We start from the raw sequence: 13,327 nt of genomic DNA on the forward strand, positions 1-13,327 counted from the left end.
CATCCAATCATGAAAGACAGGAAACAAAGGAGCTGGATTAAATTCAGGAAGTAGTGGAGCTGTGCATAGAGCCTGTTCAGGCAGTAGTGGAGTTGTGCATAGACCCCAGAGAGCTTCAGCGCAGACTTAGTGAAATCTGGGAGGGCCAACTTTAACTAGCTGAGCTTTCAAATCTCAGATAACTGCTTATTTTTTATTTTATTTACCTATTTCAAAGGGACACTCGTCAATCCTAGTCACATAAGACAGCTTGAAGCCAATGCAATGCACAGAGTTGATCAATTTTCATTTCAGTTTATTCATATAGCCACAATTCACAAAACATGTCATCTCAATGTTTTTTATAGAGGCAATTCAATCAAATGATACAGACAGATTGGTAAAAAGTTTTCTTTCTAAGGAAAACCCACTGACTGCATCGAGTCATTGATGGGCTTCTGTCTCCTTGAACCCCAGTCGGCCTCTGCAGATGGCCGCTCACACTGAGCCTGGTTCTGCTGGAGGTTTCTTCCTGTTAAAAGGGAGTTTTTCCTCTCCACTGTCGCTACAAGCATGCTTAGTGTGAGGGATTGTATTTGAGTCAATACAATCAACTGGTTTTCCTTAGATAGAAAACTTTGAATCAATTTGACTGTATGATTTGGTTGAACTGTAAAGTGCCTTGAGATGACTTGTGTTGTGAATTGGCGCTATATAAGTAAACTGAATTGAATTGATGTTGTAGTAATCGCTCGTTCTGCATGAGCATTTGGTAATAGCAGATATTTTGTTTACATTATGTCATTGACTCTACAGTAATCACAAAACATATATGCAGTGACAGTGGGAAAGAAAAGCTCCCTTTTCACAGGAAGAAACCTTGAGCAGTACCAGGCTGTCCTCAAAGCCGACTGGTTGTTCAAGCAGGCAGAAGCAGACACAAAAAAGAACAGAAGCACTGATCTACAAAAACTTTCTATGTTAGAAAAGGTAACAGTAAACTACCTCCATAGGTGGCTCTGTCTGGGCAAGAAACAGTTAAGCAGACGAATTAGGAATCGTTTCATAATGACTGAAATTAAAGCCCGCTCTCCCTGCATTGGGCCTTTTTATTGAAAAAGGAGGTAAAAACTTTGTATACACATTAATTCATCCATCTTCACACATCTAAAACTTTTTCACAAACCAGCAGACATCTACTATATGGAGAATCTAAAAACATTTATGTTTTTGTTTCACTCACTCACACACCATCTCATTTACAGATGTGTTCATATTTGGTTACCTTTAGGCCAAGACCTACTCTTAATGGTGAGCACTTTAAAGTCAGACATTATTTATTGAGAAGTATTTCTGAACAAATTGAACTCAAATTCATAGCATCCTATTCTAAATATGTTAATGCGCTATCAATCAAGATTATTCTTAGCACTTTTACTAAATAATCCTGCAAATTTCTTAAATTTTAAAATTCATTAAATTATTAGAAAATTAATATGTGCCAAAAAATTACAATGATAAACAATAACAAATGTTCAAATGTCTTAAAATCCAGACATGCATTGTGGGAGCACTATGCAGTGGTTTATGCAATTCTGTTGGAATTTATAGATGTTTTATAAATGTCATGTAGTTTGTTAACGTGCACTTTGTTGTTTCAGGCTTTACAGCAAGAGAAACATGTCCTGCAGAGGAAGCTGGAGATGAATGAGTTGGAGTCTGGGCAGAAGGAGTCAGAGCTCACTGCAGATTTAGCTGCACTGAGGGCTGAGCTGGAGAAATACCACAGCGAGGGGAGGGACCGGAGAAAAGATGACAGCGAGCAGATGGCTCAGTTGGCCAATCACAACCAGAGGCTGGTGGAGCAGCTTGCTGAGGTTGGATAATTTTCTCTTGTGTGTTGAGTCACATCATGTGGACATTATTAGCTGCTATGCAGACAAACAGGTTCCACAGCTTTTCATCTCCCACACGTTTTCTAGGCTGTAACACTGGAGCACTCCCTGAGGACTGAGCTCCGTGCCCTCAGAGAAGAGATGGAAGAGTCATCTTTTAGCCGAAGTATCAGCCTCACGCAATTGGAAAATATGCAAACAGAGGTATTAATAAATTATTTTTAGTACAGTGCTTGGTTTGAATAAAAGTATTTGTATTCTTACAGATTTATCATGTTTTGATCATAAATCTATTATTAAAAAAATTAAGAAAACCAAACTGTTGCCCCAAAACCCAAAGATGTTTATTTGCAAGAAATGCCATCAAGCATTTGGAACAGCTTTTGAGGATGTTTTTGCCCCTGTTCTTTTACCAAAAATATATTAATTCAGCTATGCTGACCTTCTGGTGCGTGAGCAACCTGTTTAACGTCATGCTGCATTGAATTATTCAGATTAAGTTAAGACTTTGACCAGGTCAAAGCCAAAGCCTTCATTTGTTCTTTCAAAGCCGTTCGGAAATAAACTTGCTTGTTGGTTTTGATTGTTGTTCTTAAGCACTTAAAATCCAAACTGATGGCCAAAGAGTCTCCCCCTAGACTTTCTTGCCGTGAGCAGAATTCATGATTCCATTAAATTCTCCAAATCATCCAGGACCTGAACCAGCAAAGTAAGCCTAGACTTACATTCTACATCTGCTCGCTCTGTCTGTTTATACGATGATATTGCAAAAAGATGTTCTAGCTTCATGCCAGATAGTACGGAAAAAAGAAAGTAGTTTAACTCTTAGAAATGTTACTGTAAATGTTTGGCAGATTTGCATCACCTACAGCTCAACAACCAGAAAGTAGACGGGTGAGCCGGCAGTTCTTTGAATGTTCTGCGTTGTGACCATCCTGGACGAGCCATTAATGCACTTTTAGAGTAATTTTGGTAGGACAGCCACCCTTGGGAAGGCTCACTACTGTTCAATGCTTGCTTTATCTATATTTCTTACCAACTAAATCTCTATTTTACACAAAGCCTAAAAAATATTTTCTGTCTACAGAACAGGCTTCGATAGGAGGCAACCAGACTTTTGTTCAGTTTTTCTTAAAATGCTTTAAAGCATATCTATGCACTAGAGAAGCCTATATACAAATGGTAAAATGACCTGTACTTATGGAGCGCTTTTTGAAGTCAGAGGACTCGACCAAAGCAATTTACACTACATTCAGTCATTCACCCACGCACTGCGACATTGCAACCACAGCTTCTCTGAGCCTCACTGACATAAGCAAGGATGCCGCACACTGGGGCCATCACTAGGCAATGCAGGTGAAGTGTCTTGCCCAAGGACCCAACAACCTAGCCTGACGTAGTCCTACTCAATTCTAGTCAGAATATGAGTCTGATACTGCTCCATAGAGCTGTGATTATGGGGCAAAAAAATGCCTCTGCACTGAATTGGATAGACCTACAACCAATAAGAGCAACGGAGTGCGTGACGTATGTTAAGCGATGTATAGTTGTTGTCAACAAAAATCAAAGCGTGCAGTTGCACGCCTAGAATAAGAAGATGAGCCTTGATCGTGTTTCTCTGTTGCTCTTTTAAAATTAATTTGCTGTCGATATCTTCTAGAACAGACCTAATAGCAGAATCTACACACCTCATCTCTCCAGTGGCAGCCATTGTTGTTGTCACCCAAGCGCGCTTTGGTGACGTGGTTGATTACGTTACTGTTGATCATCTGTCCATCATTGTATAAAGCCCGCCCTGACAATTTGATTGGCCCGCCAGATATTGTGCGAGCATACTCACGCTACTATTGAGCAATGCCAGACTGAACTTCCAGACCTCAAACTTTGTGGGCGGGACTAAGTTCGGAATGGCACCCAGGCTACCAACAACCCTCCGGTCTCGCATACAGAATTCTGCTTTTTTATTAATCACATGGAGGTCCATCCTCCAAGGCATATCTAAGTCAGATGCAAATCAACGAACAACCTGTCATCATCTTGGACTGTTGGAGTCTGTTTTTGGTGTGAAATGTGTACTTCTTGTATCTTGACCAGAATGAGGGTGTTATATAAAAGATCAAAGCTGTGCCCTTTGCTCTTGAGGGACAGGTGTACAGCTGATTCTTACCAAAAACTGCTGGCTTCCCTCTTCTACACCATGGATTCATGTAGTTCCTGTTGGGCTTTCTATCATGTAGGAATCATTCCTTGCTGCACTGGACCACATGCAACATTACTCAGCTTTGGTTTGGGTTTTCTGTCTTTGGGAGTAACCCGTTTTTGTCTAAGAGTGTTGTTTGGTTTGAAATTCACCTGCATGTTTTCTTTAGAGAAAATCTTTCTTAGTTTCTCAGAAACTCCTGACACATATTGAATGGCAATGTTTGAGTGTCAGTTTTTCCTTCTTTGTTAGGCCTAGTGTTGTTTTGTGTCCTAGTTCTGTTGACCGACGTGACAAAAGCCTAGTTTGTATTACCAAACGCTTGGAGTGATTTCCTGACATCTTTGTGCGCCTTTTTTGTTTCTCCTCTGTGACAGAGGGAATGTTATCTGCCCGATAACTCAGAGCCATCCAGCAGTTTGCGTTTCAGAGTGAAGACGGGGGATCTGGAGTCATCAAGTCATCTCTATGTCATGTATTTGTTCTGACCAGGTGAGTCCAATCTGCACAGGTTAAACCAGATTGGACTCACCTGGTTCAGTGGCAGGGTAGAACAAATACATGACAAAGAGATAACTTGTTGACTCCAGATCCCCCATCTCTGTTTCAGAGTGTGATGTCATTTAAAATGCAGATAACTTTGTGTGCAGGTTTCTGGAAAACCGTGGTACAAAGTAAAAAAAAAAAAAAGAGTTGTAATAACTCAAACTTCAAAGCCAGCTGACGTTAAAAACTTATTACATTCAAGACTTCAATTTAAAAATTAAAATTTTGCTTTTGAGTTTGAAAAAAAAAACTTAAATTCTGTTTCGTTGTAACTTAAAACCCTGAATTAAAAAATGAATGTGAAAGTAGAGGTGGACTTGAAAACTTGAGAAAATGTATCATCTGCATTTTTTTCATAACCCGATTTTTTTTTCTTTTGTATTGCATTTTGTATTCACTATAATTATACTTTTTCATGTTACATGAAGTTTGAAAATCTTAAACATTTAACTCTGACCAAAAAATCGAATGAAACTGTAAAGGGGGGCTTATTCAGAAAACAACTGTACAAACATGTATATGAATATATATGTATATTATATACAGTATAGACCAAAAGTTTGGACACACCTTCTCATTCAAAGAGTTTTCTTTATTTTCTATAAAAATTGTAGATTCACACTGAAGGTGTCAAAACTTCCAATTAACACATGTGGAATTATATGCTTAACAACAAAGTGTGAAACAACTGAAAATATGTCTTATATTCTAGGTTCTTCAAAGTAGCCACATTTTGCTTTGATTACTGCTTCGCACACTCTTGTCATTCCCTTGATGAGCTTATAGAGGTAATCACCTGAAATGGTCTTCGAACAGTCTTGAAGGATTTCCCAGAGATGCTTAGCACTTGTTGGCCCTTTTGCCTTCACTCTGCAGACCAGCTCACCCCAAACCATCTCGTTTGGGTTCAGGTCTGGTGATTGTGGAGGCCAGGTCATCTGGTGCAGCACCATATAACTCTCCTTGGTCAATAGCCCTTACACAGCCTGGAGGTGTGTTTGGAGTCATTGTCCTGTTGAAAAATAAATGATGGTCCAACTAAACACAAACCGGATGGAATTGCATGCAGCTGCAAGATGCTGTGGCAGCCATGCTGGTTCAGTATGCCTTCAATTTTGAATACATCCCCAACAGTGCCACCAGCAAACCACCCCCACAACATCACACCTCCTCCTCCATGCTTCATGGTGGGAACCAGGCATGTAGAGTCCATCCGTTCACCTTTTCTGCGTCGCACAAAGACACGATGGTTGGAACGAAAGATCTCAAATTTTGGACTCATCAGATTTCCACTGGTCTAATGTCCATTCATTGTGTTCTTTAGCCCAATCAAGTCTCTTCTGCTTGTTGCCCGTCCATGAGCAGTTGTTTCCTAGCAGCAATTTTACCATGAAGGCCTGATTCACACAGTCTCCTCTTAACAGTTGTTATAGAGATGTATCTGCTGGTAGAACTCTGTGTGGCCTTGACCTGGTCTCTAATCTGAGCTGCTGTTAACCTGCTATTTTTGAGGCTGGTGACTTGGATGAACTTATCCTCCGCAGCAGAGGTGACTCTTGGTCTTCCTTTCCTGGGGCGGTTCTCATGGGAGCCAGTTTCTTTGTAGTGCTTAATGGTTTTTGAGACTGTATTTGGGGACACTTTCAAAGTTTTGCCAATTTTTTCGGACTAACTGACCTTAATTTAATGATGGGCACTCATTTTTCTTCGCTTAGCTGCATTTTTCTTGCCATATTACAAATTCTAACAGTCAGTATGACTATCAGCTCAATATCCACCTGACTTCTGCACAACACAACGTACGGTCCTAACCCCATTTATAAGGCAAGAAATCCCACTTATTAAACCTGACAGGGGCCAGCTGTGAAGTGAAAACAATTTCAGGTGTTTACCTCTTGAAGCTCATCAAGAGAATGCCAAGAGTGTGCAAAGCAGTAATCAAAGCAAAAGGTGGCCATTTTAAATAACATGGAATATAATACATATTTTCCGTTGTTTCACTCTTTTTTGTTAAGTATATAATTCCACATGTGTTAATTCATAGTTTTGATGCTTTCAGTGTGAATCTACAATTTTCATAGTTATGAAAATAAAGAAAACAATTTGAATGAGAAGGTTTGTCCAAATTCCAAATGCAATCATTCAAAAGATGCTGTATAGTTAGTTGGAAGTGTTTTATAGAATACAGAAACATTGTTCTATGCAATCATTTTTAATTAAGATTATAAAAAAATATATATTTTAATTATTTATTCTTTCCAGCTATATGTTAAATCAACATACAGTATAATTAGACTTTTATGAAAAAATCTAATCAAACTTTCTACATTAATTGAAGCTTGAAAACTTAGTGATTCTTCCCTCATTTTTCTCATACAGAACAAAGTTTTGCAGGAGCGGCTGTCACACCTTGAGACCCGGCTAAAAGCTTCAGAGGACGACAGCCAGAGGCTCCGTGCTGAAAGAGACGGACTGAGGGACAGAATATCAGAACTCCAGGTTAAACTGAGTGAGAAGGAAGCAGAGGTGAGGATCCTTCCTAATAATGACACCAACTCATCACTAACAGACAAACTAACATAGCTGCTGTGAAATCGTACTTGGTCCTCCTGCTTGTTTTTTTACATAGTGTGTGTTGTGTGTGTACGTAGATAGAGCAGGAGCAGGGGGTTGTGTTTGAGTTAAGGAGCTTGAATCACTCTTTACAACAAAAAGCACTGAACCTCGGAGAGGACAGTCCCCTGGATAGTACGCACACACAACCTTTGTCTCTGCTCAGTGAAATTCAACAGTCACAGGTACTGAAAGAAAAACACATGCAGGAACTTTACACTAATTCTTACCCTCTACTCACATGCCTTTTATTAAAAGTGACTAAAACTAACTGGTCTCCACAATCTATTAGAACACATGATATGTTAAAATCCATTTCTACATTTTTTGCTCTTGTTTCCTGTTATTTATAGGCTACAGAGGCTCTTCTGGCTCATTCCTCAGTGCTGCAGGCCAAAGATGAAGAAATACAAGCCTTAAAGGAAGAGGTCTGTTAAGATCTACATACTAGTTCAGGGTTCATGTTAATGAAACAGCAGCACACCAAAGGAAAGGAAATTGCTTCATTTAAGGAAGGCAGGCAAAAAAAAAGAAAGGAAAATAAGCTTCAATGCGTTTGCTTTAGAAAGCATTCAGTGGAAACATTTTTAAGACAATGATACAAGTTTTGATGTCTAAAGGTACAAACCTGGGATCATTATATGATGTTGAGATCACTGAAAATCGATTCTCTGAGTAAAAAACTGATGTTTTATTTTCCAGAGGAGGAATTATCAGTTAATGTATTGAAGATAATTAATGCAAAAAAAACCTGACATTTGACATTTAAACTCTTTCTTGGCAGCTTCAGTCTCACCAAAAAGAGCTCGGGTCTCTCAGGGACGAAATAAAGCTCTGCAGAGGCAGCCTAGAGAAGCCGAGCTATAGGTGAGGCTGCAATATAAAGAATGATTATCTTAGATTTTCTTTAAAAGATTAATTCTTTGGATTTTACTATTATAAAAAATTAAAGGCAATTTTTGGGGGATTTTATTTGCAGCTCTCTGGAGAGTGAGCTGGCTAAAGTTCATCAGGAGAAAGATTTGCTCACTCAGCAGCTTCTGAACACCATCAAACAGAAGGTGAAGCTGACCCAAGAGCTGGATGCCTGGCAGGTGAGTCTGCGTATGAAGGTTTTAATCAACGAAAAAAATTTTTTTGAACCAATACATTACAGTAAATGATCATCTATGTGATGCTGACAGTCTACATACGAGGGACCTTCAATAAGTAATGCCTCTGCCTCTGATCCACTTCCAGTTGTTTAATCTAGCTGAAATTTTGCATGTGCAATCATTTATACCTCTATAGATTAACTCATCAGAAGTCTCCCGTCGTTCATGAAATTAAAGTAACTTATGGTGATGATGCCCCAACATATGACCTTTTAAAACGTTTAACATTTCATCAAAAGTCTCCTTTGGTGTGCGTCCCTTCAAATATATGAAAAACTGCTGGACACTCAACATGCACTGTTTGTAATTCAGAAACCACAATTACTTCAGAGCTGTAATTTGCCACTTAATCTATAAATACAGAACATTTTCATTGAAAGGTCTTTTAATAATGTATTTATACTGTAAGAAATGGGTTTATCTGGTACAATCTTGATTTAAATGTGATACAATCATGAAAAAAAAACATCCTGTTTGTAAGCTTGCATATCTAACGTTATAGTATAAACTTTTTATTTTACCACGTGAGACATTTTGTTGATATCACATTAATTCATTTGAAATGCAGAATTGCTAAATATATTGTATTGTTTTTTTCTGTAAATATTGAGGATTTTGTTTCCACATGATAAACAAGTATTTTATAATAAAATTATATTAATCAAAAGATATTCTTAGAGCGATAAGCTCTTCACCTTAAAATGCTGTGACTTTTGCTGCTCTGGTGGCTCTATGTTTCCAAAATAAAAAGCCACACAAAGAATATAGAGCTGTCACATAATCTGCTCTAACGTTCCACCACTGACTCTGAATATGAACGCTTATTTCCGACTGGTACTTAAAAGAGGACCAACAACAAACCCCTGAGGAACACCACCAAGCTATGTCCAGGTGTCCTGATTTATCTCCCCAATTACACTAATGGCTTCTAGTTTAGCAATATCTCAACACCCTGAAACAATGATGTCCCAATGATCCAATGAGTAGGTAAAATCTATTTTGAATTATATCAAAAGTAGTACACATTTGCACATGTAGGTGCCTTGCATGGCTTTGCGTGTGTCCTCTTACATTCAGAGGTTCCCTCCAGGTTCTCCAGCTTATTTCTAAAGCCAAATATTATAACTATAAGGTTAATCTGTCACTTTAATTTTCCCTCAGGTATAACTGTATGTATACCTTATTTGTCCTGTCCTAAGTGAGCACCAGAGATAGCACCAAACTTTCAACCCTGCAAGAATAAGCAAGAAAAGAAAAAGGATGAGTGGAAAGCTTCTCTGACATCTTTTAATATTCCAGCAAGATTTTATGATCTCAAGGGACTTGCAGTTCCCATGTTTGGGTTGTGTGAACTCTAAATGACCTCCTCATCCTCCTTGACCTTATCAAGGTTTTTCTGACTTCTAAAATTTTGTCCCACTGCAGGAGGACATGCGTTTCGTCATCAATCAACAGGTCCTGCAAAGGGAAGAGGAGAAGAAGAAAGAAGACAAGCAGGAGAAGGAGAACACATTTGGACTCCAAAGAAGCAAATCTTTGAGAGTGAGGGGTGAAGGAGGAAAAGGATTTTTTTCATCTCTATTCAAGGACAAATGAGAGAAAGCCTCCATTTTGGCTCCTATGTCCTTTTGGCCCCAGATGATGAACTATATGATCAATCTCCACATCAGTAAATTGAACGTTTACAAATGAATGAACTTTTCTCTGTGTGTATATATGTACAGTATGATAATTATTTTAGACTTTGTATGAAAATATTAAAATATGAAGTGATTTTTTTTCAACAATATAAAAACGTTTTTTTCTTCCTTTTTATGTAAATATGTAAATGTCTCGTTCTCTTTCATTATTCTATTTAAAACTCAGGGTCAGTATTCACACTTATTTCTGTCATGAATCATGCAAAGTAGTATCTGAGACAAAGCTAAAAATAAGTGTCATTTAAGATAAATAGTATGGTTCATAAGTTTTTAGAACCCTGAAGCAGCTGAATATCAGTTTTGGTTATCCAAATAGAAAAAATATATAGAATTTGGTATAGAAAATATCAAACTAGAGTATTTGTGTCCTTTTCAATTCAACTCAATTCAGTTTATTAATATAGCACAATTTCACAGCATCTCAAGGCACTTTACAACTCAACCAGATCATACAGTGAAATTGATTTAGTTTTCCATCTAAGGAAAACCGGATGATTGCATCGACTCATTGACTCAAAGGCAATCCCTCACACTAAGCATTCATTTTCCTGTGATTGAATGATTTGCCGGATCAAATTTTGCTTAGTTTACAGCTGAAACAAACAAGTAGCAAGTTTGCAGTGACGGCAACATTACAGTGACACACCACTATGTTGTGATCGACACTGTTGCTTAGTGTTTGGCCAGCAGGTTGAATTTGGCCTCATTTGACTGAGGCACCTTATGTTACCTTTGCTGCATCAAATGCATGGTCTATTTCTTCTTCTGGATTTTTTTTTAAAAACATAATTTTATTCATTTCCTTATTCTATTCCCAGATATGTTAAGGAGGTTATGAATATTGCCATTTTGATTGTCTTCAAGCTAAACTTTAAACCTTTGCATGGAACTCCTCCAGAGCTACCATAGGCCAGTCAGTTTAAGTGGACAGCCATGTTTTTGCTGCTTTGAAGTTCCTCCACACTTGTTAATTTTGGGATGATATACCTAACGGTTCTCCTTAAGCTTCTGCAAAACTTTATCCCTAACTTGTCTGCTCTGTTCTTTGGTCTTTAGCATGCTGTTACATTCTCTAAGGTCTTCACAGAATACAAGTGGACCATTTATTTTAGAGAGACTCTTTTTAATCTAAATCTCATTATGAATTCAAATATAATCAAATGTAGGCCTACCTTTCCATACCAGTTGTGAGAAATATTGAAACTTAATAATAGTTCCCCGAACCTCCACTACTATGCACAGACAAAAGAAAAAGGGTCATGACATAAATAAGATTTTTATTAAAACATCAGAAATAAAGGGACAATATCTTGTTCCTCAATCCATGTCCCTATTAAATTAAACATTCACAGCAGATTTATCATATTCTGAACTTGATAAACAGGGTTTAAATGTGACAGATTCATGTTTCTACATGTCTTTTTTGGGAAACATATAAGAAATCTCTGTTTGCACAAAGACCCTGTTTCCTCCGCTTGGCTCATCTGTTTCTTTCAGGATCAAACTACGTGCATGAAATTAACTTTTAAGGACATACTGTCTATATTCTACTTCAGAAATTAAATTCAGAAATCAAATCTGCTTTCCTTGATACCCTGAATAAAAATGAGTAAAATATAAACCACAGGGGGTCTATGAAGCCTGATGGACAGCTGCCACAAAATGTGTTACATTTTTATTCGATATCTGGTTCGCAGCTTAATTCTTAACCACTGATTTCCTGAAAAACATGTAAACATAATTTTTGTCATTTCTCTTTCAGACACACCCTGTGGGATGATCAAAAACACATAAATTATAATATATTTAGCTAATTCACAAACATGTGAAGTTTGTTTAGTTCATATACCTTTAGGTTAGTTCATGAATATCCACAGTATAAAATTGTTATTCTAAATAAACAGTACAGTTTTCATCTCACCTCTCTTACTGCAGAGGGGATGTATGGAGGGAATTTTGTTCAATTATTGTTGAAAGCAAAAAAAAAATGCAATCAGGAAGAGAAATTTAAAAAAAAAACGTTTTTATCCAATCAGGTTTTGAGAGTAGCTTTGCCTTTTTCTGATTGTTTTTTTTTTTATTTATCTTCTTTCATATTAGTTTTTGTATAATTTTGTATAAATTTTTTTACTGACTTAATTTTTCAAGTTGTTTTATTTCAAAGGTTTCTTTATTTTCAGATTTTATTTCATGAATTTCCTTCTTTTTAGATTGTTTTACAGATCACATTCTCTTTACTCTAAAGCTCGCTGTTGACCAATAAAAATTTTGTTATTAAAATCCAGCCGACACCAACAGAAAAGTGAAGAGAATCCGATCTGTAAAACGCAATTTGAAAACGAATGCAATTTGTAAAATTTAATCCCAAAAAATTGAAAAAATTAATCAGTTGAAAATAAAAAAAATTGTAAAAAAATTTGAAAAATAAAATATCAGAAAACAGTACAGTTCCCTTCCAAACACTTTTTTTTTTTTTTTTTTAACTAAGGAGCTTCGAGAAGTTTACCTACCATTTACAAAATGCATTTGCTTGCAACAATAATGGAACAAAGTTCACCCCATAGTTGCACCCTTCTGAAGTAGCATCCATTCCTCTGGGACAGAGCTTTCACCAACATAACCTTATTATTTGGAGGTAGGTTGCAAGGTGAGATACAAAGAGAACATTTTTGGTGCATGAGACACATCCTTCATGTCAGTGCTTTAAAGAAAAGCTCAAATGTATGTCTCTGGTTTGATGTCCTCACACTCCTGTACAGTTTGCGTATGGGAAAGGTCATCCAACATTGACGCCGAGGCCAACCTGCAGCTTGTCACCTCTGTGATTCACAAAGGCTCCCATAATTAGAGTGGCAGGTAGCGGGGTTAGGCGCTTCTCCAACACGCCTCCAATGATGCACCGGCTGTTGATCATACCTGGATACACACCATAAAGATATCTGATACACTGGATTTTTACTCTTTTCTTTTGCAATATGTAACCTCAGCTATTAGCACCTTAGACTACCTCGAAAAACCATGTTGGCCTCTGGAAGCTCCATCTGGTACCCAAAGGACATGGTGGTCTCCTGCGTCCTGGTGCTGGCCTCAAACTCCACCCCAACTTGGATCTGGCAACACAAATCTACCTTAGCGTGCTGCACATGGACATCATAGATCAGCTGTTATTGTCCTTACCTGTTTGTTGGCTCTGTGATAGTAGCTAGCATGGGCGCCCCCTTTGCCAGCATTAAGGGTCGC

At 37.8% G+C, this 13,327-nt stretch overlaps 2 protein-coding genes across 3 annotated transcripts in view; one reads left to right on the forward strand and one right to left on the reverse strand.

Annotated features, from left to right (window-relative positions):
- The window catches only part of LOC107089804 (bicaudal D-related protein 2-like), a 15,321-nt gene extending 5,148 nt beyond the window's left edge, over positions 1-10,173 (forward strand). The window contains exons 3-10 of one of the 2 annotated variants that reach the window (XM_015382778.1): positions 1,641-1,856; positions 1,962-2,078; positions 7,000-7,146; positions 7,272-7,418; positions 7,587-7,661; positions 8,018-8,100; positions 8,213-8,327; positions 9,813-10,173. In XM_015382778.1, coding sequence (XP_015238264.1) covers positions 1,641-1,856; positions 1,962-2,078; positions 7,000-7,146; positions 7,272-7,418; positions 7,587-7,661; positions 8,018-8,100; positions 8,213-8,327; positions 9,813-9,983 — 1,071 coding nt within the window. In that variant the 3' untranslated portion in view covers positions 9,984-10,173. The remainder of the gene's footprint in view (positions 1-1,640; positions 1,857-1,961; positions 2,079-6,999; positions 7,147-7,271; positions 7,419-7,586; positions 7,662-8,017; positions 8,101-8,212; positions 8,328-9,812) is intronic. The other variant, XM_015382779.1, reaches the window with a different exon arrangement.
- Positions 10,174-12,564: 2,391 nt separating this feature from the next.
- Positions 12,565-13,327, reverse strand: part of LOC107089833 (mitochondrial import receptor subunit TOM40B-like) — a 7,529-nt gene continuing 6,766 nt past the window's right edge. Inside the window, exons 8-10 of the mRNA XM_015382836.1 lie at positions 13,265-13,327; positions 13,095-13,197; positions 12,565-13,003 (exon numbers count right to left, since the gene is read on the reverse strand). The exon at positions 13,265-13,327 is cut by the window's right edge and continues 6 nt beyond it. Coding sequence (XP_015238322.1) covers positions 12,864-13,003; positions 13,095-13,197; positions 13,265-13,327 — 306 coding nt within the window. The 3' untranslated portion in view covers positions 12,565-12,863. The remainder of the gene's footprint in view (positions 13,004-13,094; positions 13,198-13,264) is intronic.

Source organism: Cyprinodon variegatus, unplaced genomic scaffold (genome assembly GCF_000732505.1).
Source record: "Cyprinodon variegatus isolate N-32 unplaced genomic scaffold, C_variegatus-1.0 Scaffold267, whole genome shotgun sequence".
Taxonomy (NCBI): Eukaryota; Metazoa; Chordata; class Actinopteri; order Cyprinodontiformes; family Cyprinodontidae; genus Cyprinodon; species Cyprinodon variegatus.